The sequence below is a fragment of the Zootoca vivipara genome, chromosome 11 (assembly GCF_963506605.1).
Source record: "Zootoca vivipara chromosome 11, rZooViv1.1, whole genome shotgun sequence".
NCBI lineage: Eukaryota > Metazoa > Chordata > Lepidosauria > Squamata > Lacertidae > Zootoca > Zootoca vivipara.
In genome coordinates, this window is record NC_083286.1 from 42,376,404 (window position 1) to 42,399,516 (window position 23,113).

General features: G+C 39.9%; 1 protein-coding gene across 1 annotated transcript in view; it reads right to left on the bottom strand.

The window, feature by feature from the left end:
• NDUFS4 (NADH:ubiquinone oxidoreductase subunit S4) overlaps nucleotides 1–23,113 on the bottom strand; it is a 46,506-nt gene that overhangs the window by 13,551 nt on the left and 9,842 nt on the right. Inside the window, exon 2 of the mRNA XM_035100496.2 lies at nucleotides 20,526–20,604. Coding sequence (XP_034956387.1) covers nucleotides 20,526–20,604 — 79 coding nt within the window. The remainder of the gene's footprint in view (nucleotides 1–20,525; nucleotides 20,605–23,113) is intronic.

Below are 23,113 nucleotides of genomic sequence, written 5' to 3' on the forward strand. Positions count from 1 at the left end.
GGGAAAAGCATGCCATGGAGGCCTCCTGTTTACCATGGTTGCTAAACATGCACTGGTCTTTAGACTATCACTATACTAGGTGTTCTTTCCAGGTGCTTTCCTCAAGGCAAAAATGAAAGTACAGACCTGATACACATGGCATTTTGGATCATAATCTGTGGCTTCATGCTAGCAGAAAGTGCTTGTCCAAGGCAAGTCTCCATTCTTATCTTCTTCAGCCCTCTGTACAAAAATACCACATACTACTCCAGCGAGTCACCCAGCCCTTAACAGCAGGGCTGTGGGGAGCAGAAAACTGCAGTGGGTAGAGCGGAACTGATATTCTTGCACAAGCAGGAGTGTTTTCTATTAGAATTAGGTCACCACTGAATGCAATCACATTTCTGTCCTTTATATTCTCATAAGACATAGTAATCATAATTTTTTTTCCCTTCCCCACTTCTGAGCAACAGCAAATCGTCCCCTGCCACCCCAAATAGCATCTCTTGTTGGTGCTGAGTACATGGAAGATGTACTCTAGATAGAGGCCAACTGCTGTCTGAAGTAGCCGGATGTGCAAAAGAAGCCAAGGGAACTCTGGAGAGGAATCTCCTTCGTGACTCAGTGGAGGAGGATAGAATCCAGTCTCTCCTCTCCCCAGAAATGGGTGGGGAAAGTAGGTCACAAGAAGGGGATATTTCTACTGAAAAGCAGCACATCAGAGATGAGGGCTTCTTCACTATTGGAAGTTAAACACTAAAGAAAGCTACGTTATGTCCTAGGTGCACAGCATCAAGTCTCTCTTTGCCTCACCCCCATCAAGTCAATCCACTGCAGGGCCTTTACTGTAGTTATTTTAAAACTAGTGTATAGCCTTACAATAGGACTATGCTGCCCTTGGAAGATTTGTTATGCTTAGAAATTACTTCTAATGAAGAAAAATGTCAAGCCGTAGATACCATGTACAGTATTTGACTGGCTGCAACTAAAGAGAGAGAAAAAACCTTTAGTGGTGGCAAGGGATTTATCCTTCTGAAAGCCTCTTTTTCAGAGCAAGAAGAAAAACAGGGCCTGCTTTAATAATTTAAAATAGCTGCATGATGCTGCTAGCTCGTTGTACTTTTGATTCATTACAGCCAAAGTTTCCATGCCTTCTGGGAATACAGCAATTGTTTATTGATATCTTCCCCTCCCCCCCTCCCCACATACACACTCCTCCCTCCCCCAGTTTAAAGCTGGCAATTGAACAGACAGTTGTTTAGGACAATGAGTTTCTGGATTGTGAAGCCCTGAGTTGTCCTGACACAGAATTGCTGTTTTTGCTTGCACTAGACATGTAAGGTACTGTAGCATTGCTGAGCTGTTGCCAAAGATATGGAATAAAGGCTTGGCATCTCTCACATACTTGACACCTAAAGAGCACAGAAGCTCTAAAATTCCTATTCCCTGTAGGCGCACTCTCAGTCTAGACAAACTGATTTCTCACACTTTGAAAATGCATTACAACACTCTATTGTGATCATTTCATCCACACAGCTTCAGCTACTGACAGAAGAACCTGTCCTTTTAGCGACATTTCAATGGGCTAAAGCTCCCGCTTCAAGACGCCATTAAAAACAATATAATACTTGAAAAGAACTAAGTCCAACTCTCTACTGTGTCTCCAGCGCTTTGTTGCGAGTTCAAGTTCTCAGTGAAAACTACCTGTGAACCAACTTTCTGAAACAAAGATGTTGGGAAAGAGTTGGTTTTTTAATTTATTTTTTTAAAAAATACCTTTTTGTATATTTAGCAGTATTGTGCTTAACAATTCCAAGCTTTCTGTGTCCATTCATTTTCAAATGCTGACAGCAGAGCACCTGTGGGATTTCTTTGATATTATGTTGGTGTGCGTGTATCTTCAAAATATAGAAAACAAAAAACTGGTGCTTTGTATATATAATGAACTAGAATCCTGTTTGGCATGGCAGATGATTCTTTCCATTTTGAAGCAGGTTTTCGGGTGGAGTGATATAAGAGAGGTGCTTTTAAGAACAAGGAACAAAGAGAGGAATTTTAATAACGAAATAGCTCATAACACAACTGTAAAACAACAACAACAACAGGAAACCAGTTTCACTCCTTCCCCCAAAGCAGAAGAAGTGGGCTTTTAAATTAGATCACTCCCTCCAAAATCATGGAAGAAGTTTCATCATTCGTGTTCTGCCTCATTTCTGAGAGTAATTGTATTACTTCAGCCACCTTGTTATGGGGAAAATTAGTAAGGCAAGCTTTTAGACTATGATGTGGCCACAGGGAAGAAACAATAACAAACCCACCCTCCTACCCCACAACCTTTGGACATTAGCAGTTTTTGTTTCATGAAATCAGGAACATATAACTATTTCACATCTGCATAACGGCAGAGCACACAAATATGACCACTAGAGACTGTACAGCACCCATGAGAGCAAATATCTACTGTTTAACATTTTCCTCCTCTCTAAATAAAAGGAAGCTGGGAACAAGCAATGGGAAGTTGATGTCAAAATGCAGAAAACCTCCCAGCAAGCTTCCAGCAGCCACCCAAGATTCAGAGCCTTGCTAGTTGCCCTCTTTTCAATGCCAGAATTTCACACATTTCAATGACCATTATGACTTCAAAGAATCAAATTTTCATCATTGTCCATCATCTGCCGGTTGATTTGTATAAAAGGGTTCTTCTTGCATGCACTCCAGACAAAAGCCCCCCAACTTCCATTATATCAAGTTTAAAAGTTCTGTTTGTGACAGTTGTGTCTGTGGTAAATTAGGGTAACACTGAAGGAGTGCAGCTGCTCTGCAGGAGCCTCCTTTTTGGCACCATTTCACTTAAATAAAAAACTGAATAATTAGCCTCTGCCTTTATTAAACCACACTGGACTTAGTAATTACTTCCGGTTGCCCAACCTACTTAACCTCCACAGTTTATACTTTTTTATATATAAAGATAGGGACTGAAGAGATGATATCGCTACTTTAGGTAAGTTTAGACAAATTTGCTAGCATGTCTCATATTTTAAATAGACCACTAAGATGTTTCAACGGAGTTGGTTAAAACAGACTGTGCCAGGACAAGCACTGGAAGTTTAAAAACAAAGTTCAAGAGGATGGAGTTGAAAAACATACGACTGGGACAACTGCAGTGTTTGCCTCCATGTATTGCTCCTGAAAACTGTTGGTGTGACTTTTTGAGGGTGAAACTGTTTCATTTCTCAATGCTTTTCCCAATTGTCTTCTAAGGTTGAGGTTTGAGGAAGGGAAGTCTGCAGAATAAACACTTAACATGATCAGGTATGTAACTAATCTGGGGAAGCGCATTAGCGCATCACTTACTATACCCAAACGCTTGTCTTTTTGCTACATATCGACATTCATACAATAATTCTGGGTTGATTCCCACATGGAAGGCAGCTGTGGTTTTTCTCCATTTGATCCCTTCTGTCTATCTCCCAATAGGGAATCTTTGGGAGAAATGTCAGCATGCTGTACAAAGATATTGTTAGCAGTGGTTTCCATAAATACTGTGGTGGAAAAAATTCTGTCAATCACTAACATTGCTGCTGGCCTGGTTACTGTATCTATGTATAACCCAGCTCATGCTTGTATTTCCCCACAGGCACCTGGAGACGACCAGGAGGGAAGGAAATCACTGGGCACTGAGCTGCCCAGAAATAGCATCCTACCTGAACCATTTGCAATGCAATGGCTTCCCTGCCACACAAAAGTACTGAAGGAACAGCATCAAGGAAGGGGTGAATGTTAAAGAGCAGTTAACACAAGCAAGCTCTACCACAGTTCCTACTCATAGTTTTCATGACAATCCAATCCAAGCCTCACCCATATATGCATTAAACCACAAACGAGCACAAATGAGGATGCAAAATATGGCCGAAGATTTGCTATCAACTTACTTCTTCTTTGCCCATCCTGTGTTAACTAACCAGTGGGGCAAAATATTAGAGACATGAAATCCCATCTTGATGACAACCCAACAAGAGTTGACACTGAATTTTCCCTAAAGAAAAAACAACAGCAGGAACCAAAGAAAGCAAAGAGAGAATTTCTGACAGAGGGGGTGTATGTTTCAGCCCTCCAGTTTCAGGGACGATTTGCAAATTACTTTCTTCCCCCTTTTTGCGAAGACTTGTGGCATTTCAATAATGCATCATAAAAGCATAACACACTAGGGCTTATCCTCACTTCCTCTGGCCCCACTGCTTTCTCCCAGGAAAAACAGCTTTTTGCCCTTTAATGCTCAATTTCAGATATCCAAGAGATGTCACTTGATCAGAGATTGAAGAGATGTGTCTGTAGGCTCTTTGGTTTTAGCCATACTATCAGCCGTAAGAATAATCTATAAACTTAACAACCCAGCACCACCCAGAGCATGACACCAACACAGGCATTAGTAGCGTTAAAAATTTTTTTAGGGAGAGGGACTATCAAACCAAGACTACCTTACTTCTCTTTTGCTCATTTCATATAACTAATTAGTGAAACAGTAATATTTGCTTTTGTGTCCCTCCTGTCTTCTCCCTCCCCTGCAACTACAACAAAAACAGAGAAAAAGTCTGGTAACCCCTGAAATATTTGGTGCTTAAGAGATTTCTTAAAAAAAAAATCACCACTGCTGTATTTATCCACGGGTACACTAAGATCCTGCCAACAAATATTTCTAACTACCTGTGCACGTTAAACCCTTCCATACAATTTCATCAAGAGAATGAGGTGTTTGGAAATTGGGAGTTATATTCCTACCACACAAAGAAAGGAATAAAATTGTTTGTTCTGCAGGCAGACACCCATTTTTTTCATCCACTCCACACACACACACACACACAGAGAGAGGGGGGGGGGCTGTAAGTATATGCATTGCTGTGCTTGGCAGTTTTTCAGACAAAACACAAGAAAACCAGCAGCGAAGTTCAACACAAAAGGAACTGTCAGATTAGACATGCAGGCAAAAAGATAGATTTCTGAATTTTCATCTTCCCCAAAAGAAGCACCATGCTACACAAACCTGAGAAAGGCCAACCATGAGCAATTTCCCACCAAATATGCTCAGTTGCAGATTCTGGCAGTTGCCACTGCTACCTTGCTGCTGCCATTCTGTGCCACAATGAGTATTATTTTCTGTTTTAAAAATCAGGAAATAATGGTCAAAAAGAAGAAACCATGACTATAGAGCAGCTAAGGGTTGCACAGGATTTCTTTGACTCCACTGTATAGCAAACCATTTACACTGTTGACCAAAAACACAGCTAGCAATGGCCTCCACAAAGACGACAATGAATCACAGAATGGTAGACTAGGAAGGGGTCTGGGGGTCATCTAGTCCAACCCCCTGCAATAATATTCTCTATCATTCTCATAACTTCATAGCTGCCAAGTTATCCCTTTTTTAAGGGATTTCCCCTTATGCTGAATAGGCTTCCTCGCGAGAAAAGGGAAAACTTGGCAGCTATGCATAACTTATATATTTTCTTATACTGTTCTTCCATAGTGATGTCAAGAGCAAGTTCTAGCTTTGGTACGATCATGAGAACAGTGTATTGGAGTGTCATCCTAAGATGCATGGAGCAACTCCATGGGAGAGAAAGCTCTATTGAGGTGTTGTTCTCTTCATATAATTAGAATGGTGAAATGAATGGACATGCTAGCTAGCTTCAGCCACTTTGTCAAATTCCCGTTGCCCTCCATGTGCTGGGGGTGCAGAGTCTGCTGTGCTCATGGAGGCTCTCCCCACAATTTAGTATCCTGATCATGCAGGATTATACCTAAACATGGCTAAAGTGATCGACGAATCTGTGATCATTGCAGAGGTAAAGCATGCCTGAAGAGAGAAAGGGTTGTATAAAGGGGTGGGTGGGAAGAGTTATGGATTTTACTGAACTTATTTCTTAGACATAGACATCTTTCTGTGAAAGTTTTGGTCTCAAAAACAGTGTCTCCCCAACTCAATAAAAGCTATTGAAATGTGTGTGTTTTTTAAAACAACAACAACAACAACTACTACTACTACTACTACTACTACTATATTACTTATACCCCACTTGCTCATCTGACTGGGTTTCCCTGGCCTCTCTGGGGAGCTTCTAATAGAATATAAAAACATAATGAAACATCAAACATTTAAAAATTCAAATGTCTTTGGAAAGTAGTATAGTTGGTGGAGATGCTCCTTCAGGTATACAGGGCCGAGGCCATTTAGGGCTTTAAAGGTCAACACCAACACTTTGAACTGTGCTTGGAAATATACTGTGAGCCAATGTAGATATTTTAGGACCGGTGTTATATGGTTCTGGTGGCTGCTTCCAGTCTCCACTCTGGAAGCCGCATCCTGGATTAACTGTAGTTTCCAAATCACCTTCAAAGGTAGCCCCACGTAGAGTGCATTGCAGTAATCCAAGTGGGAGATATCCAGAGCATGTACCACTCTGTTGAAACAGTATGCAAGCAGGTAAGGTCTCTGTCGATGCACCAGATGGAGCTGGTAGACAGCTGCCCTGGACACAGACTTAACCACAGAATTAAAGGCAGGCTCTCCCACTAATGTGTCCCACTAATGGGAAGACAGGCCACAAAGGCACACATAGAGCTTTAAATGTTCACACGCAATAGGTTAGGGCAGTTTAGGTAACAGGAAAGGGGTCCAACATGCCAGTTTCAAGCATTATCAATAAATTAACACAAGGTACGCATTTGCTACAGAGTAAACAGTGTGGGCAAAGATTTTGCGTCTAGAACAGCCTGCACCAACCTGGGGCCTTTCAGACATTTTGGACTACAACTCCTATCAACTCCAGCTAGCCTAAAACACATGGAGGTTACTGAAGGCTACTCTAGAGCAGCCTCTGCAGTGGCTTAGAAGGTCCTCTTATGTTAACTTGCAAGCGTTAATATGAAATCTTATTTTAGGAAGTAGAAGTATTAGATGCTGTGCCCCCAGCTCCTGCCAGTCAATACATTCTTCTTCTTCCCCATCTTGAGTAATGAGAGATGTTGCACTTTCATGCTGTGATAGGCATTGTTAATGAAAGGCGGAAAAACAAGCATCAAGTAAGGAAGATTATTTCCAAAGGGGAGCTAGGAAGAACTGACAGTTACCCTGTTAAAATAGTACACAAGAGAGAACTGTTAGTCTTAGCATTCTGCACTGCTATGCTTTAGGGATGTCACGGCTATTAACAGTTTAAACTTTCACTGTATTTTGTTAATTAATGCCTAGAACTTTCAAGTCCCCATTAAACACTACTTCTAGAAGCCTGTTTCCCTAACACACATTTATTATATACCAGAAGTACTCTGGTGCTTCCCCCTCCCTCCCATTTCTCCTCTAAGCAACTGTAAATATCCAATGCATTTGTTAACATTTATTTTAAATTTTCCCTTGCCCCGTTTCTTAGGGTGGATTACAAACCAGAAACGGGAACCTCTTTGTTGTAGAAGCCATCTTTTGTTTTGTTTATGCAAACAACTTTGAGGTTTTCTCTCTCTCTCTTGTTTAATATAGTAACGAAAATAAACAATAAATAACTTTCCAAATTCAACAAAAGCCAATCCAAATTAAGGAGGTCCTTCCAAATTGTGGCAAGATTTCAACTCTCTTAGGGAAGCAAATCTGAATTTTTTAAAAAATGTATTGAACAAAACCCACACAGATTTTCCCCTTGCACTGGCGGACCTCAACATCCTTCTTCCTGCCACACAGATCTCTAGCAGTGGGGGGGAAGGAATGTGTCTGGTTGCACTGCCCCTCATGACACTCCTCCTAATGCTGAACTCAGCCTGGCCGTATCAACTGCTTTGTAGGCTAATCAGCCCCACTGAAAGGCAAGAGGGATGTATTTATTTGCTTCCTATGCAACACCCCTGACATATTACAGACCTGTGGGGGCACATTAAAGAGGTAATACTATAGACCAGCTGAAGATGATCACATATGACCTAAAGCAGCCTTTCCCAATCTTGGGTCCTTAGATGATGTTGGACTACAACTCCCATCAGCCTCAGCCAGTACAGCCCAATGGTTAGGAATGTTGGGAATTGTAGTCCAACGGTATCTGAGGTTGGGAAAGGCTGACCTGAAATATCACAGGAAGCCACTGCCCCCGGCCCTCCGTAAGAAGCTGCAGCACTTTGTTATCTTTCTGGTTGTATGTTTGAACCCATATTTTAAGGTGGATTCAAATAAACCAGGCAGGATCCAGTTTATTTGAATCCAAATATGTGAAATTCATAATTTCAAAAAAATTGAAATATATCATATTAGAGGGAAGCCTCAATGAGCACATTTAGTTTGCAGCTGGTTACAATGGGACACTAGATTAGTTCAGAGGAAACTCTAACTGTAGGAAGCTAATTAATAAAAAAAAAACCTCTGCAGGGAAACTGAAGAATCTTTTATAGAAAACCTCAATACAATATTGGAGGGGCGTTCACCAAGGATAGGGAATTCTGCCACCACAGGGCGTTGTTATGGAATTACTCTTATTAAGAGGCCCCAATAATTAGAATTCTGTGTTATTTCTGGAATTAATTGTTGTAAAACAAAAGGCTTTTCTTTAAAAAGAGTGCTAAGGGGACATTTACTATAGACAATGACAATCTCGGCCATTTGTATGGAAGGTACGAGAAGCTCTTCTCATTGTCGCCTCCTCAAAACAAGGGAAGGGGCTGGATTCTTGTAGTATGCCTTCTCCTGCCCAACCACCCCAAGAAACCTACAGTATTTTGCACTCTTCATATGGTTCTGATTTCAGAAATTAAGTTCTGGAATTTACATGTGTAGTTCCTGATACCACAGGGAATGAATGCAGAGAAATCTTCTGCGAGCATTAAACTAATTCTCGATTGGAGTGGTTATGGATAGCAAATTTGAAACCTTGCAAAGTTATTATGACAAGTGTCTCCCAAAGCATCTAGAACAGATTGAATATGTTGCATGTCTTCTTAAAGGGCTGCACTGAACTGCCATCATAATGAGGTCTGAAAACCTACTATTCTTTGATGTAAAGTGAAATGCTACTTCATGAATAAAAAGGTCTCCCCCATCTGCCTTCCAAAGAGACATATCCTTTGACCCAGTGCTCCAGACTAAAGCGTTGAAATTTCTGCACAAGAATGCCCTCTGAGCAGACAAAACAGACACTTGAGATGTTAGAAAAATTGTATAACCCCCAATCTCAGACGCTCCTGCAACCTAGCAGAGATAGCACAACCATGTACCAAAGTGAAAAGAAACTGAAGAAATGAAAGCCAGACCCACCAGTCCCTTAATCTGAAAGCTAAATGTAGCTACCATCACAAAAATGTATTTTGTCAGGTTAGTAATTCAAAACGAGCTGCTGCTGACCCACAAAAATACTTGAAAAGCTAGCAAATGATGATCCAATGCCATCATGGGAAATGAGTATCTCTCATGTAAAGTCTCTTTTGGAAGACTATAAAACCCTTTTACAAACAAGGATAAATATATTGATTTCGTTGCTAGATCTGCCACTGCTACAGTCTGTCGACTGGCGGAGAACTTGTTGCCTGCAGACATTTTACAGAAAGCTCTGTATCACTAGCCAGCCAGCTGAGCTTGCTAACACTACCACATGCTTAATCAAACAGTAATTACTTAGAAAAGCAAGTGGCAGCAAGCACTGGGGGCTGAATTGAGATACACTATTCCAATTAAAGAGGGAATTAATTGGCAGGCAATGAATTGCAATGAATTATCAATCTTTTAAAAATTGAATATGCTTATCTAAATATAAATATGCATGTACTGTGCCACCGTAACCTCTGTTCTCAAAATCCTATTCATTTATTTTTAAAGGGCTGCGTTGGAGCATTCATTTGGGGTGGGGGGGACTGCAAGCTATATGGTTCTATTACAGAAATGCACATCGTCTCAAAAAGTTTAAGGGTAATGGCTTGCCTGTAGTAGCCCCAGGCACATTTGCAAGGATTCTAGAACAGAAAAATCATGTGGCATATTACTGCACTTTCAATCAATCAAATGTTATTTTAAAATGTACCTTCACCACCAAGGTTGCTACATGACAGCCGATAATCAATTAGTAAGCTCTCTGGAATAGAAGACAAGGCACCTCAGTGTTCGCAGAGGTCTGCCCATTTACAAATGGCTTCTATTTTCTACTCCCTTGCTTCACATACACTACTTGCGGAGTTGAATCTGCCACCACTAATTGTGGCTTTGATTATCACTTTCAACATGGCAGACTTCAAAGTGATAATCATGAGCACAATTAGTGATGGAAGAATGCAAAAGAAACTGAAAGTTAAGCATTCTGGAAAAGAAGGACTGAAATAAAGTTAAATAAATTGCACTAAACGTTAAATGTGAACAGTCAAAACAGACCATAAATTAATTGTACATTTCCATTGTCTTTATGTCTGAAGCTTGTCTCCCATCTAATTAATCTGGAATTTCTTTTCATAACAATGCCACCATATACACAAAACAAGACTCCACAGCTAACATGGGTTCTGTGGCAATAGGGTACAATTCAAACAGATGATGCTCTAGTTCTCTCTGCTTTTAAAACCAGAGTTATTTTGCCTAGTAAATACCGTGTTTCTCATATTATAAGACATGTCTTATATTTATTTTTTCCTCAAAAAAACACACTATGGCTTATTTTCAAGGGATGTCTTATTTTTTTCCTCCTCCTCCTGCCGCGGCCGCCATTGCTGCTGCGCCTATCACTATGTCTTATTTTCGGGATATGGCTTATATTCCTTGAATGCTTAAAAATCCTGCTATGGCTTATTTTATGGGTATGTCTTAAAATATGAGAAACAGGGTACTGCTAAAAGTTTCTCTATATCTAAAACTGAAGCTTGTCACCAGTTTACAGTGCCAGTACCAAATGCTGACCAGTGGTATCACCTTTCACTAGAAATGAACATTCAGATAAATAGTTGTGCAGCTACTTTTGTCTTAACAACTTTCTCTTCCTTCACTTTTCAAGGATGCAACTCTCTCTCTCCCCCTCTTAAAAATCTAATTCAATCAACAAATTGTGTTCAAAGAACTTCAAAAGAGAAAGCCTCACCAACCTCCAGGGAGATGTAGTTTAAAGCCAACATCCCCCCACCCAAAAAAACTGCAGACTCCAGATATACTAACTTTTCCAGCAATGCAATTACAGCTACAAATCTCATGTGCCTAAACATCAGGGCTACTTGAAATTCATCAAATTAAACCAGTAATGATAAGCAGAGAAAGAGCAACCAGAATTTGAGGCAAGGTGTAACACAAGACACAAAAAAGGACTAGATTGGGATTTTAACATATTCTGTGCACTCTGTACTTATAGCTTAAGCTTTAGACAGCTGAAATAAGTATGACAAGAAAGACTGCCCTTTCCTGTAGAATTCCACCTTTCACATACAGTCAAACCTCGGTTTGCAACCGCCTCCGTTTGTGACCGCTTCGGTTTCCAACCACTGCGGACCCGGAAGTGTTTAAATCCGGGTTCCGCGGTGCTCAGATGCACAGAAGCGCTCTATCGGCGTTTCGTGCACATGCAGAAGCATGCATTGGGGAGCGACCGATTCGGGGAGCGACCGGCTCCATGGAACGGATTGCGATCGCAAACCGATGTATGACTGTAAATGAAACTTTCTAGAGACTTTAAAAATGTAAAAATGCACTTTAATTTTTACACATATTACAAGTAAAACAGTTTCATGTAAGTTACTTTTCTTCTCCAAATTAATGTGCATGAACATGTTTAAAATCAAGAACTATATAATTAATTAAGCATAGTTTTATAGCTCTTATAAGAATTTCAAGTAGTAAGGACCGCAATGTACTAAGAAGTATGGCATTGGAGCCCCATGCCAAGTTATTTAGGCATGTCTTGGATTTGCTTCTGAGGTTCCTTAATTACCCTTGGAAAAGATGGGTGGGAGGAGAAATCAAATGTTTGAAATAGAAAGCATTAATGTTGTCGTAAACAAAAAGAATGGTTATGTCCTTTAGTCCAAGGAACAGTGTACAGTACTAATAGGACGCAGCATATCAAGCAACCAGCAAATAAAGAAAGAAAGCCTCCATATAATAAAAACTGCAATTTCATTGGGGTAGGTTAAAAAAACACACACATGAAGAATGGATGAGGATTTGTGGGGGGTGGGCTCTGCTAACCATAGCTACCTAGGAATTATATCTCGGTTGCACAACACATGTTGTACATGTAGAAAATCCCAGATTAAATACCTTGTATTTGCTGGGAAAGATCCTATCTGAAACTATGGAAAGTTGCTGTCAGTCAATGTAGATCATTGGTCCAGAACTGGTGGATAAGGGCCCACTATCAGGCTGAAGCCTTATCTAAAGTGGGTTGCAACAGCAGTACAATTGCAACACAAATACATGATTTTAAAACTAGAAAAGCGTTCCCGAAATGGACGCTTGGATTAAAGGTGGGTCCCACTGATAGAGAAGAGATATCACCTTGCCGACAAAGGTTTATATAGTTAAAGCTATGGTTTTCCCAGTATTGATGTATGGAAGTGAGAGCTGGACCATAAAGAAGGCTGATCGCCAAAGAATTGATGCTTTTGAATTATGGTGCTGGAGGAGACTCTTGAGAGTCCCATGGACTGCAAGAAGATCAAACCTATCCATTCTGAAGGAAATCAGCCCTGAGTGCTCACTGGAAGGACAGATCGTGAAGCTGAGGCTCCAATACTTTGGCCATCTCAGGAGAAGAGAAGACTCCCTGGAAAAGACCCTGATGTTGGGAAAGATGGAGGGCACAAGGAGAAGGGGATGACAGAGGACGAGATGGTTGGACAGTGTCTCGAAGCTACGAACATAAGTCTGACCAAACTGCGGGAGGCAGTGGAAGACAGGAGTGCCTGGCGTGCTCTGGTCCATGGGGCCATGAAGAGTCGGACACGACTAAACGACTAAACAACAACAACAACAACAACAACAACAACAACTGATAGAGACAATACTGAGCTAGATAGATCAGTGGACTGACTCAATGTATAAGGCAGCATCTATGGTTGTATGTTGACAATGTGATACTGCAACCTATTAAGAGAGTCCATTCCAGCAAAAAGTTAGGACTGATTGGTAGATGCCGAGGAATAATTAAATTCTAGTGGGGAATACTCAAAAGCACTGAGCTTCAGAGTCGGAGTGCTGCTCAGATAACCGGGCCTCATGTGGTCATAAGACACTTGAAATAAAATTTGCCAGAGTAAATGCGAGTCTTCATATAATGATTCTGTCAACTGGTCAGGAAAGAAAGAATGCTATCCTATCAGTAAGAATGGTGCCAAGAATTCATGATATTTGACAGCTATCTTAAGCAACACTGCAATTTTTCCAGATTTCTCGTCAACAAATTTTTGTGAGTATTAAAAACAAACCAGTTCCTATATTAAGGTCAAAGAAGAAAAGTTTCCTCCTGTCAATGACATTAACCTTCAGTTTAAACAGAAAGCTTTGGTCACATGGCAGTTATAATCCTTCCAATGCCTGCGTCCAAGATACAGCTGTCCTTCAACTATGCTTTGAACTGGAACTAGCTGTAAGAATGTATTTGGATGGAGACGAGAGAGTGAAACTAGTCTTCAGCAGCTAAATGGGGCAAACCACAAGTCTTGGAGCACAGAATAAGCTGCAGATAAGGCCTGAGCCTGTCCTGTGGGGAAGCCACACTGGATAATCTCTGTACAGAGGAATTGGCTGCCTCTAGGATGCTTGTACAAATGCTGGCACATTGTTCCCACAAATGGAGTTTTCAGCATGGTTAGGAAGCACTGAGCAATTCATTTGAGAGGCTATTTCAGTAATTGCGGCAAAATCGCTTGATTGTGCCAGAAGCCTACTGATACTTGTTTAGGATTTAGGTTTTCATGAGCCAGCAAAGACAAGGTTATGTTTAGATTAGGGAAGGTATCTCCAATAACAAAAATGCAAATACAACAGCCTGAAATATGTTTAGCGCCCTGCCTTTTAAACATGGATTTTTTCCTCCAGCCTACTTCATCTGCTGAATATGAACCATGAACCCAGTCCTTTTCATACATCTCACGACGGAGGACAAGCAAGAGTTAAACCACATTGCATCCAAAGTATGTTAAAGGACATGTTATGTCTATAAAAGATTACAAGGGATGCCTTTCAGCTCAGTTCTTTTTAATTTATTCCAAGCTCATAATGGCAGCTCATTATAAAACCAAGACCTTTGATTTATCCAAGACATTCCTAGCAAAGAGTCATGTCCAACGAAGTCATTCTGTTCGCCCAAGGACTTCTGCCTGCAAGCTCCCCCTCCTTCTCCACCCGCACAATCTAAAACCCCAAACAGATCGGGGGTGAGGGATGCTGTGGAAGGAGAAGTTCCACTGAAGTGGAAGTCCTTGCATGAACGAAAAGATGTCATTGAATAGTATTTTTTAAAGAGTAAGCCAATACTTCTTGTCCCAACAACTCAGCCCTGTAGTTTCTCACAAGGCTACTTGCCCAGGTTAACTATTCTTCCTGGTGAATAGTTTGGCAGACCCAATCTCTCTTTCTCAGGGACATATACACAGGAGGGTTACTAACATTTTGGGAGCTTATTTGAAAAAATATATATCAAAAAATCATTATGGATATTTCTATACTATCACTCAATAAGATCCCCAGGGAGATTTACATAATCACAACACATTCCCTATGACGAAACTTAATCTAAGCTATCAGTGTCATTTACAGGGAAACCTAACATCCTTTGTGGTTCCAGATGGTTACTGATTCATTTCCAGACTCAATTCAAAGTGCTAACTATTACTTTCAAAGGCTTAAATCATTTGTGGTCAGAACACTTGAAAGATCAGTAGAGGAGGTTTCTTTATTGGAGGCACATTTGTGGGGTAAGTCTGAAAGAGACTGCTCTGGAGCTGCACCAAGTTGTGGAACCCTCTACCAAGGGAGATCCATGTTTTGCCCTCTTCTGCCTCTTTTGGCAGAATTTTTTTTTAAAAAAAACTTAACTGGCTGGTGTGTTTTGGTACTTATCTGCTATTCAACTATCCATTTGTAAATATTTTTTAAAAGTTTTACTTGAGTGTATTTTTTTGTATTTTATATTGTTAGTTGCCAAGGGTGTCCCCAGGTGGAAAGGTAAGACATGCATTTACTAAAATAAGATAAATCTTAAGGCATTCCTAACATACCAGGGAATATGTAAATCTGTCTAGCACTAAAAGTCCTGTTTCAGCTTAAGAACCATACTGTGCTATTTTGTCTGTCAACTAAACATTCATCTTTCTTACCAGTCTTAAAAACATTTTTTAGGAACTCTGTGGGAATGTTCCCCTTTGCTCTTGTAGTCTCCATTTTCAGGTAGCTCTTGTTATATTTTATTCCTAACTGCAATTCATTAATCTGCTCATTACTAACAAACATACCAGATCAGGCCATTAGCCTACTTGCCCAATCCAAGATGGACCATCTTTCTCTATGCCAGTTTTCATTTGTCCTCAATCCACAGTAAATCCTATAATAGGAATGAAATACACTCTTGAAAGACAGAAGTACCGAGTTAAATGTAAGAATCAATTTTAGGCCATTAGTACACCAGACTGTTAAACATACTGCTTGAGGTATTGGACATTTGGCAGTAACAAATGTTTTAACTGAATGCAATATATTGTAAAATGCCTTATATTAGCAGCAATTCTGAAGTGACAGCTAGGAAGTCAATGTTAAAGGGAATTTCGAAATGAAATGTATACTTCAAACTGTGTTCCTTTTGAATGCTTCAAATCTTCAGCTAAGCAGATCTCCAGCTCCCTCAAAACACCAACCTGTATTTTCTAATTTTACTGAGTTCTTCTGTTATCGGGTGATGTCCTACCAAGTCATAATCATACAGAGTTCTTGAAAAACAATACTGATATCCTGGCTAGCAGTCTGGGGGTTGCAGCATGCCCCTAGATTGATGGGCATGTGGTAAAAGTCTGGCTACAGGTATCCACAGTGAATACCGTACTTACTCTTCTAATTCACTTACGTGCACAAATACACACTTGCTTGGAGCATGTTCTATGGAACTAAATGAGACTTTCTTCTGAGTAGACACACATAAGATTGCACTGGGACTATTGTGTTATCAGTTCAAGAACTGGTCAAGAAATCCACAAGTCAACCTTACAACAATGACCACAATTTTCAGTATCACTAAGCTTCAGAACAGATACTGAAGTATCCATAGCATTATCTACAAGAGGTCTTAAAACTGTGTCACAGAGAGCCACCCCTAACTCAAAAGAATTATTTAGGCCTCCAAGCGTAACCAGCACAAAGTAAAGACAAACAGCTCAGCTGGCAGCATTCAGTTATCTCCAGTCTGAGGTCAAGCAGATCAAAGGAGCAGACAGGGATCAGAGAGATGCTTTCAGGTTCCCTGCAGAAACAAAACAGACCATGGAAAATAAAGGGTTGCATTGCTGGTCCCTCACTACTACCACTTGAAGTGGGTGGGCACATGACCCCTGACTTGGAGAGAATGAAACAATACTTTCTACTCCAGTCCATGTCTTTTGGGATAGGGATGAGTCTACTTTACATTACCCCCAGTGTACCTCTCTTAGGAGCAGCCAGACTCTCAACGTGAGAAGTATGGCTCCAAACCACAGTGAGGACATTAAAAGTGATATCTCTAAACATCCTTTAAATTCTACCCCACTTACATCTCCCCACAGTTCATTACGATTAACATTGGTCCCTTCAACTCTATGGGAAAGGAGGGAGAGTGGGAAGGTTCCTGCTACTCCTTTGTCCTGAATGAAGCCTGCTATTTTAGGATAGGTTTCTCCTATTCTTTCCAATATACAAAGCCCAACTGGAATGGGGACAAATGGCATCTTATACCAACCTGGAAATCTTTAGGAAGTTGACTCATTTTGACCAGAAATCCCACAGAATTGCAGTATTATTATTATTATTATTATTATTATTATTATTATTATTATTATTATGCCAACCCTGCCAGCAACAACTTGCCACTAATACTTTTATTATTAATAATTAACAATAGTATTGTGGTACTTATGTACTGGATTAAGCATTTCTTGCTACAGCATATAGACAAATTAGGACAGCTACTTTTATATTTTCTGTTTTTTGAGCTGCAAAGTGATCTGGAAGAGCAATACTTACAACTCAACAAATCAGAGTGTGAGTGGACTAACAGGCATGAGGGTTCATGCAGAAACACCACAGAGATTACTGAAGTTTAAGAGAACTATATGTGACACACACAACTTTATAAAAGGAGAAACAGGATTTCTATAATAGTACTGGAACCAATTTTGTTTCATATGGTAGAAGTTAAATCATTTTAAGTTCCACTAAGGGAGACCACTGCTGACATCTCACGTCAGCAACAGGGCAATTTCCCAACATAGACAAAGCCTAGAGGGGCCACCTCTCACCCTGCATTTTATAATGTCAGCCAAGATCAGCTGGCAAGCCATGGATATCAGCTCCTCAGGATAAACTCCAGACCTTTGGAATTCAACCCATGGATGGTTCACCTGTTAGGCCACAAACTCAGGATGCTACGGAAGGACCCATGCTTTAGATCTGACTGTTTAGATGTAGGATAAACATCTGTGGCAAGGCTAAGTGAGGAATCTTTTCAAAAGTATTTTTTCTGCTATATCGAGGACTTCTTCGCGTCTCATTTAAGCTGAGTACGTATCACCCACATAAATTATCTTCTGCAATTGTCCACATTCTGTCTCCCAGTCTAGGAATCACTACAATATTTTGCCTATTTCTTTTGCAGAATTTATCAATGTCACCGTAAGGGCATTCAAATTTAAGAAACACATTTAAAAGTCAACTCCACTGAAACATGATGCAGTCAAATTATTCTATAGTATCCCATTTCAGCAATAAAAGGTGAGGAAATAAGGGCAGCCCCTTTGCCAGAAAAGCTCATGATTAACCAGTATTATGAACTGTGTGTCTGTCTCTATGTATGTATGTATGTATGTATGTATGTATGTATGTATGGATGGATGGATGGATGGATGGATGGATATATAGTTATAAGTTGGTGGGTGCCAGAGTTTGTGGGTGCTTAACCCCTGGACCCAGCAAATGTTAAACTACAAGCCAGGCTGGCTTCCTGATGAAGTAATCGCCTTGGGAGCTGGACCATTAAAAGAGGACAGATGTGAGAGGCCCCTCCTCCAGCTCTGAGTCAGGTAGAAGACGAAAAGAAGAGTTTCTGAAGAGTGGAGTGGAGATTTTAGAATGGAGTTTTTGCAGTGATGTTGCAGATGGTAAAATGCAGCAAGCTGGAGAGAGGGTCAGACCCACATTTCAGAGTATCTTTTATTTCTGTTTGAATCTAAGGCTGCAGCTATGGGGGAGACCAGACCCTCTTGGAGTGCAATGCTGGGAGCCCCTCCAACACAGGGGCTCAGCTTGTATATATATTCGTAAATAAACCATGTATCATTTCATAACTTTAATATTCTTTCACACAACCCCAACCTCTTAGCGGTGCAAGATTCTAGGAGTTCCAGACACTCACCCAGGGCCCCTGTGAGACCAGAGTCTCTACCATGCCTCATTTCCAAAAGGAAACAGGGACCCTGGGTGAGTGCCTGAAACTCCTAGAATCTTGCACCGCTGAGAGGTTGGGGTTGTGTGAAAGAATATTAAAGGTGCTCCATTGAGCTAGAAGACTAGTGGCAAGAGAGGAAGAAATTTGCAGGGTTGTCCATTCAAATTTCAATAATTCTGATTGAAGTTAAGGAAGTTACACAGTCAGTCTCAAAGTATATATGAGTAATCAGAGTTTGGGTTATTAAATTTTATCACATTAAATGGACACGATGCAAATTTGTGGCTCATTGCTGGATTCATGCTGGATTGCATTAATTTATTTTTCATCATCAAACATCAAAAGTTCAGTCTGCCACAGAAGCACAAACTGAACGTTTTGTAATGACCTTATAGTTAGTTAATTCATTCATTCATTCAGGGTCCACGTTTCTAAATTCAGTGAAGACTAGTCTAGTAGTACTTCAGATGATCCTTGTAAGTGACTAGTTCAAATAGGCTAGGGAGGACAAGGGGTAAATTAGAACAGACATATGTAATCCTAAGAAGCTTGGAGAATTTCCCACCATCAGCTTTACAATGATTGATTGATAACAAGTATTCTTTTTTTGGGGGGGGGTTATTCATTTAACAAAAAATACCTGTAAAAATATGCAGAATCTGAATCTAGGGTTAACACAGAGTGCATTTTACCTACAAGATGAACTTAACTCACACAGGTATTTTGCTATATGTGCAGTTGACTTTAAGTGTGCTCCCACACAATGACCAAGCATTTCAACAAAACCTGCACCAAGAATTGTTCTTCATATTCCTAATGTCAGTGAAGAAGTCAATCGGAAAGTTTCATTTCATTTAATATTAATTGTAATGGCATTATTGAAAAGGAGGAGCACAATTGATCCCCACCCTGATACACTGAAATGCTCCTGGATGCATAGGTGAGCTGGGAATCCCCCCCAGAATGCAGCTCTGCACTTGCTACATCCTTCAATAACTACCCTGTTTAATTAAGGCAGCACTGCAAGTTTCCCCAAGGACTTGTTCAGCCACTGCCATTTTCTTTCTAGGAGGTACGTTCTCGCAATGTTCAAAGGTAAGCACACTACAACTTATGGATTCTTGGGGGTTCTATTACCATTTTCCATCTCCAAAAATCAAACATGATACAATTGTCAATGAAGATTATTCTTTTAACTATGACATTCCCACCAGGAGTCTTGGATGCTTTACAACAAAAGTTAGGCCACCGTATAATGTAAGCATAAATATCAGGTTGCATCACTGTACTAGTAATGGACCACACGCTGCAATATGTTAGAACTTAAAGGCTGCCAAAATTATGATCTGGTAATGATTAGCAAAAGAATGCCACACAGTTGTTTTTAATTGCAATCCTTCATGCATATTTACAACAGGGTGTATGAACACAGCTTACAATTAATTTACATGGCTTCTTTAAACTGTATTGCGATAAAATGAGACAACCCAACAAGTTAATTTTAAGAAGTGTTTGTAAATCATTCATGTATAACAGGGAAGTGGGCAGATTCCAATATGTCACATTAAAAATGTTTTTTACTGATTCCTAACCACAATTTAGTCAACATGAATGTAGTCAAGATGCATAATTTCGTATTTTAAACTCTTGCATATCTCAGTACACATTTTCCTGAAGACATATTCCTGCATTGCAGGAGGTTGGACTAGATGACCCTTAGGGTCCCTTCCAACTCTTCTATTCTATTCTATTCTATTCTATTCTATTCTATGACTTTTATGACTTACCAAGGTACCTATTTAGTCAAGAAAGGCCTTTTACTCGGCGGTTACACTCTTTTTCCAGTACACTATGGAGGACTGAATACCTGTTGCACAGAAACAACCCCTCAAGGCAGCATATGCAGCAGAAAGTCCTTACCAATTTTTCATCAACTGTGATGAGTTGCGTGTCTTGAGCTTGGTCCTGTGCCAGCCGCCATGTGGAAGTGTTCAGTGACCTGCAGTGCAAGACTTTAAGTTAAAAAATGATTCATGCAATGAGAAAATAGAGGCAGACAAATCTTACATAAACAAGTTACTTTAACAATATCCATCTTGTAAAAAAATTGGAGAGAAATGAGGGCTCAAAAATCCACCCACCTCCCGCCACCCCCCAATTAGTTCTGTCTACTGAGTTTTTGGCAGACTCTCACTTAGCAGTTCACAACAGGCTGCACTTTATGTCAGCCTACAGGCTCTCTGTCACACAGAGACTGCCAGTGGCAAGGACTGTACTACTCTATGCAAGTACAGTAGCTGGTTTGTCACGAACAAACAGAAAAAAATAATGCAAAGCTACTGCGACTCCTCTGGAACTCTGAACCTCAATGAAGCATCAGAGGACTTAAACTCATTAGTCCCTTTCCAAACAATTCAAACTGTAGTGGAAGTTTCAAGGCAGGATCATGAATGAAAGAACACTCCTGAGACTAGTTAAGACACAGACTCTGAATTAATGCCTAGAAATGTTCAGCATTTCTCTGATGTACACATTTATCTACAAATAGCCACTGTAACTGACTTCTAAAGATCTGTCCCAGCAAAATGATTCAAGCCATTTCTATGGTTCAGTTGGTACATTAGGCCAAACACTGGGCTGGATCCAAAAGTTGTCCCTGCACTGGACAAAAGGACTGACACTTTGCACTGGGAACACTGTGCAAGAAAATCCAACTACATTCATTTTTTTTTTAATAAATTTTTATTCAATTTCCAATTTATCCAATTAAAATAATAAAAAAAACATTCTTTTATACACAACATTATAAATTTTCATCTAACATTTTGCTCTGCCGAGCTACGACTTCCCCCCCTCCCTTCATGCGGGTTTCTTGTTTACTACATTTTTGCAGTTCCTTTTTGACTGTTTGGTCAATTCGTAGGATTTATTTCAATCCTGCAAGTGTTTTTAAAGATCTACAATTTTTCTCCATATAATCCACATATTTACTCCAGTGAAAATCCAACTACATTCAAAGAGGTTGTAATGTATACCCTGTTTCTCATATTTTAAGACATACCCATAAAATAAGCCATAGCAGGATTTTTAAGCATTCAAGGAATATAAGCCATACCCCGAAAATAAGACATAGTGATAGGCGCAGCAGCAATGCCGGCCGCGGCAGGAGGAGGAGGAAAAAATTAAGACATCCCTCGAAAATAAGCCATAGTGTGTTTTTTTGAGGAAAAAATAAATATAAGACATGTCTTATAATATGAGAAACACGGTAGCCTCTTGTGTAGGCAGAAGGAAACAGATCTGCTACAGAATTAACCTCTCATATCGCTATGCGAATTCTTGCTCAAGCATGTGAGGAAAGCGGTGGCAGCTCTTTTCCTTCTCAAGGTTCTTTGGATCCAACCCATTGTCTTCAACTGTAGTTATCAATATTCATTAAATAACTGGAAGCAAAGTAAAAAAGCATGAAGTTGATGAAAGATTCCAAGCACACACTTTTTTTTAAAAAAAAAGATGAAGCTTGAGACTTCATCATTTTTATTAGTCTATTGTTTTTATTAATTTACTGTAGTCATTTATATGCCGCTTTGTAATCAAGATACCTGTACAGTTCATTATGCTTTATTGTTTACCTTGAAAACCAAGATAGGGCATTATAAATGTCCATCTATTTCACTTCCATCCCACTCCTCTTTGGGAAACATCAGATCAGCAAGTTTACTACAGACAGAATTTAAAAACCAGACTTCTTTTAAGTTTTGAACTGTCTCTGAAGCAGTTACATAATTCACAAAGCAAGCAGACTTCCAAATGCAAATTATATTTCGAGTTTATGAGGTGCCATAGCTGCCTTGCTGGCATAGATTCCACCACTACACAAGCATCACAATTTTTGAAAGTCAGCTATTTGGTCTGACTGTAACTTGAACAAGTCTGAAAGACAATATATCCCACTCCCACAAGACGCTAACCTTCAAACAGAAAGCAAAAAATAGTTTACTTCCTCAATATTAGCTTTCTAGTAGCTCATACTTTAAACTTTAGTGATTAATTGAGAGCATTTTCAAGCATGCAAACTTAACTAGTATTTTATCTTGGTTATAACATATCATTCTTAATAATGACTAGAAATCAGGCTTACCCAGATGTGCGATATTTTAACAAAGCGAAACAAGCTACCGAAGCAGAGACTATCCCAGTTGTTTCCGACTGAAAATGAACTTTAAGGCTACTCACAAAGTTCCATTTATTAGAAGAAAATAGCTAAGAATGTCTCACATGCTGCCTTGTGAACTACAGAAAGCTAAAGAAAATGCTGTGTATCTGAATGGCTCCCAATGTGAAGCAAACAAGATAAAGCCAGAATTTCAGGCAAGTGGTACATTCTCTTCTAAAAAGTTTGGACATACCTAAAAATCACAAGAAAAATGGGGCAATGGCATCTTATTACATGGTGCTATCATATCTCACACAAGAACAAGGCAGAAAGCAGGGCCACACTGTCAACC